The 4392-nt window shown below is 33.9% G+C and overlaps 1 protein-coding gene across 1 annotated transcript in view; it reads left to right on the top strand.

The window, feature by feature from the left end:
- LOC126490420 (olfactory receptor 4K15-like) overlaps positions 1–1266 on the top strand; it is a 6644-nt gene extending 5378 nt beyond the window's left edge. The window contains exon 2 of the mRNA XM_050125358.1: positions 1262–1266. Within this exon, the coding sequence (XP_049981315.1) occupies positions 1262–1266 (5 nt within the window). The remainder of the gene's footprint in view (positions 1–1261) is intronic.
- Positions 1267–4392: the final 3126 nt, after the last annotated feature.

The following is a 4392-nucleotide window of genomic DNA, read 5'->3' on the forward strand; positions in this document are numbered from 1 at the left end:
AAATATGAATTTCTATGCTAATCCTAACTCTGTCTTTATAACAGAAGATATTAAAGATATTTGTGAAATTGCATCCACTTAGAATTCTAAATTCTAAAAACATCAAATTATAACGTTAGTTGCCTCATATAGTTATATCTCTTCTACTTTTCAATTCCTAACTATTCTTATATATTCAGAATATTTTTATTTATGACTTACTAAATATTTTTTATTTATTGTTCTCCTAAAAGAACAATCTGTTTATAATATTTTAATATACTTTTCTTAGTTAAAAAATTATTTTCATGATCATGATTTTATATTATTTGATGAAGTAACTGTCGAGGCCAGTTAGGTAATAATTAAACACTTGATAATATGATATTTATTACATTTTATACTATATATCATTTGGTATACTGCTTCCTTTACTGAATAAACTGTATGTAACCATGTTTACAATAGCTGGATGGCTAGTTCATTTATAAACAGATATGAATTCAAACTTTTTGATTATCATGCCAACCTTTCTTAAGCTGATGGATAAATTCAGCCGGTATGTATATTCTAATAAGTTAAAGAGGTTGTCATAACATAAATTATCTAACAACACGAAACATATCTGTATCATGTTCTCCTGAAATCATATGATTACAGGAAAGGATGGCTAATGTCTGACCACATACTTTGATGTGTACATATGTGTAGGTTCCGGTATCTTTTTCAGAACAAATTATCTCCAATGTATTTATAGATTTAACACTCCACTATACTGTCACCCTTTTTTATTAAGTATGTTATTTGACAATATCTGCAATAAGATGATTACATCTGATATAGTCTTTGCCCTCTTATTGTTTCCCACCCTTACTATCCCTTACTACATTCACAAAATATCACACTCACACAACACACAAACAGAACTCCATTCATGTATTTTATTTTTGTTTTGCTTTTGGATTCATTGCTATGACCCATAGCCATCTATGTGTCCATTGATTGCAGCTATCCCTTGGGCACTAGGATCTCATCAGTAGGTGTCAGCTGAAGAAAATGCCTGGCACTGTCCCAGAATCACCAGTGGCTCACAGTTTAGTATAGAGATGTAGAAGTGCATAGGTACTCTCTGATCTTTGATTGACTGCTTGCTGACGATTTTCCTGTGTGGCGCCCAGAGTAAGCACCTTTGGGATCATGACTGCAATGGCTGTCCCATGTCTACATGATTACATCTCATAGTTCTTGCATTCTTTCTTATCCATTCCTTATTCTTTTTCAGGATGATTTTATTATTTTAAACCTAGAGACACCTTATGCTCACATGCTCACAGTCACATTATGACAACAGAACACTGTAAGGACTCCTTGCTAAACTATATAATTAAACTATAAAATGAACACTTACTTCCTGTGTAGTTTTTTTTCTTTTCTTTTCTTTTTTTTTAAATATAATTTTTTATTGAAAAAAAAAAGATTTCCGCCTCCTCCCCGCCTCCCATTTTCCTCCCCGTCTCCCTTTTTTTAAGAATATAAATTTCATTTAAATTTTAGCAATTCACTGACAGAATTTTATGTAATCTGTGTTTCAAGAAGCATAAACCTTGGTGGTTGGAACAATATCCTAATAAAACGGAAAAAAATAAAGTCATAGAACAATTGCTATAGGAACAACTAAAATTAACATATAGAAGAATAAGTCACTTAAAAATTTTTTCTTTTAATTTTATTAATAGGAATTCTGATAATGGGGAATTGTTACATATTTAAGAATCAGAAATAAGGTGATTCACCCATTAATCTTGCATTCTTGAATTCCCTGGCCTTCTTTATGATGTAAGGAATGGTCTTTTACAGTGATTGATTAAAATATGCTTTCATATTATTCCTGTGCAAGAAGAAGGAAAAGAAAATTTTGACTTTACAGTGCCAAATAATAATATTCAGCCTCTTAGAGTATATCAAAAAAGTTATCCCACAAGGAAAGTAAATAACTCAATACTATATCCATATTTTGTACAACAGTCATTAGAAATTATTTGTAAACAATTTCCTCAATTTAAAATTTATCATTATATGGATGATATCATAATGACTGATTCAGAGGCAGATACATTAGGAAAAATGATTGATGAAGTAAAGAATTTTTCCTTGCTGTGGGTAACAAATTCCTCCTGAAAAAAATACAAAGAGGAGATTCTATCATTTGTATCTAGTAGATCAGATAGGTTGACAAATAATTTGACTATAGAAAGTACAAATCAAGGGAGATCATTGCAATTTCTTTCTTCTACTTATTTATTTATATCACAACTTCAGTTTCTTTTTCCTACTCTTCTCTCATCTCCTCCCAACATCGCATCAAGGTCCATTCCTACTATTTTTGTTCAGAAAGGATCAGTCTTCTTTTGGGAATCAACAAAGAATGGCATATAAAGTTGTAGTAAGACTACTCTTCTCTCATTGTATTTAGGCTGGGGAAGGCAATGTAGAATGAGGAATGGGTTCCCAGGAGCTACTAAGACACGAGGGGCAGTCCCTGCTCCCATTTTTAAGAGTCACATCAATAAACCAAGCTATACAAATGTCACATATCTGTAAGGGCTTAGATAGATCCCATGCAGGCTTTCTAGTTGTTGGTTCAGAATCTGTAAGTTTCTATGTGTTAGATTAATTTTTTTTGGATTTTCTTTTTTTAAAAAAAATATTTATTTATTTATTTATTTATTTATTTATTTATTTATTTATTTATTATGTATACAATATTTTGTCTGTGTGTATGCCTGCAGGCCAGAAGAGGGCACCAGACCCCATCCAGAAGAGGGCACCAGACCCCACTACAGATGGTTGTGAGCCACCATGTGGTTGCTGGGAATTGAATTCAGAACCTTTGGAAGAGCAGGCAGTGCTCTTAATCTCTGAGCCATCTCTTCAGCCCTTCTTTGGATTTTCTTACAATGTTCTTGACCCCTTTGGTTCCTGTGACACTTTCTCTCTTTCTTCAACAGAATTCCCTGAGCTAGGCCTTATGTTTGGCTGTACATCTCTTTCCATCAGTTACTGAATGTAGGCTCTCTGATAAAAATTTGGGTAGTCACGAATCTGATCACAGGAGATAGCAAGTTCAGATTACATATCCACTATTGATGGGAGTCTTACTGTGGGTTACTTTCATAGATTCATGGCAGTTTCCCTTGCATCAGGATTCTACCTGTCACTGAAAAGCACCCATTTCTACTCATCTCTTTCAAGTACTCTACCTTCTGCCCACTCCCCAACTGGCCCTCTCAAGTTTTTTGTCCTAATCTGCCTTTTTCCACACAGGAGCTCTTCTTTTTCCCTTTTCTGTGAGATCCATGTGTTACCCCTTGGGTCCTCCTAGTTACCTTGCCTGTGAATCTGTGAATTGTTGCATGGTTATCTTTTTCTTCACAACTGATATTCCATTATTAATTAAAATGGAACAAGACAGACATAAAAAACAAAAGATACTAGACAAACCAAACAATAACAAAAGTAATTTATCCTGATCTCAATTCTTTGAATATCTGCACATCTAAGATTTAAACTTGTATTCCCTTTGCAGTGTTATTTCAAAGGAAGTATTGCTGTTCTTTGAGGAGTATTTCTACTAGTTTTGATATATATATCAAAACTATATATATGTTACTTTATGGTAATGCAACATTTTAAGAACAAAGTTAGCTAACATATATATTTTTCTTGTATGGCACCCTTTGGCGTTTAATTTTGTACAAGGTCTCATGTAACCCAATGCAGCCTCAAACTCATCATATCACTGATATGACTTTGAAATTGGCATCCTTCTATGTCTGTGTCTCAAGTGTTAGGATTCTGGTTTTGTCTCCACATTCACTCTGCTTTCTGTTAATGATTAAACTTGGGGCTTCATGCGTGCTAAGACAACCACTCTACCAACAAAGATATCTACATTATAAAGAAAATTTCAAAAGTCAAAACTGAGGAAGAGCCATCATTTAACATAAAACAATAACTCTGACTAAAGGCATTAACTGCAGAATCATTCCAGGTTGAAGTGGAACTAATTTTTTTTGGCAGGTGTCACTGCAGAGGTACTTTATGTAAAAGGCTGCAGTAGTGTCTCTGTGGGTTGTAGTCTTAACAGAGTCTTCCTTGATGGTTTCCATTAGCAAATCATGTATAAGAATTCTTCCTTCACATCCTCTTTGGTTCATTATTCTTGTGTTGTTAATGCGTGAGGAAACATATGTGCTTTTATTCTCACAACATTCATGTTGGTTTTGTGAAGAAGAGCAGGGGCACATTCTATTGCTTATCAATATGCTGCATGGGGAGCAAAAGCACTTCACATTAAACACGAGAGGCCGGTCTCAATGGATACCTCTATAAAGCACTACCACATCTTACACA

This window comes from Alexandromys fortis, unplaced genomic scaffold, assembly GCF_014885135.2.
Source record: "Alexandromys fortis isolate MF-2015 unplaced genomic scaffold, M_Fortis_MF-2015_v1.1 scaffold_229, whole genome shotgun sequence".
Taxonomy (NCBI): Eukaryota; Metazoa; Chordata; class Mammalia; order Rodentia; family Cricetidae; genus Alexandromys; species Alexandromys fortis.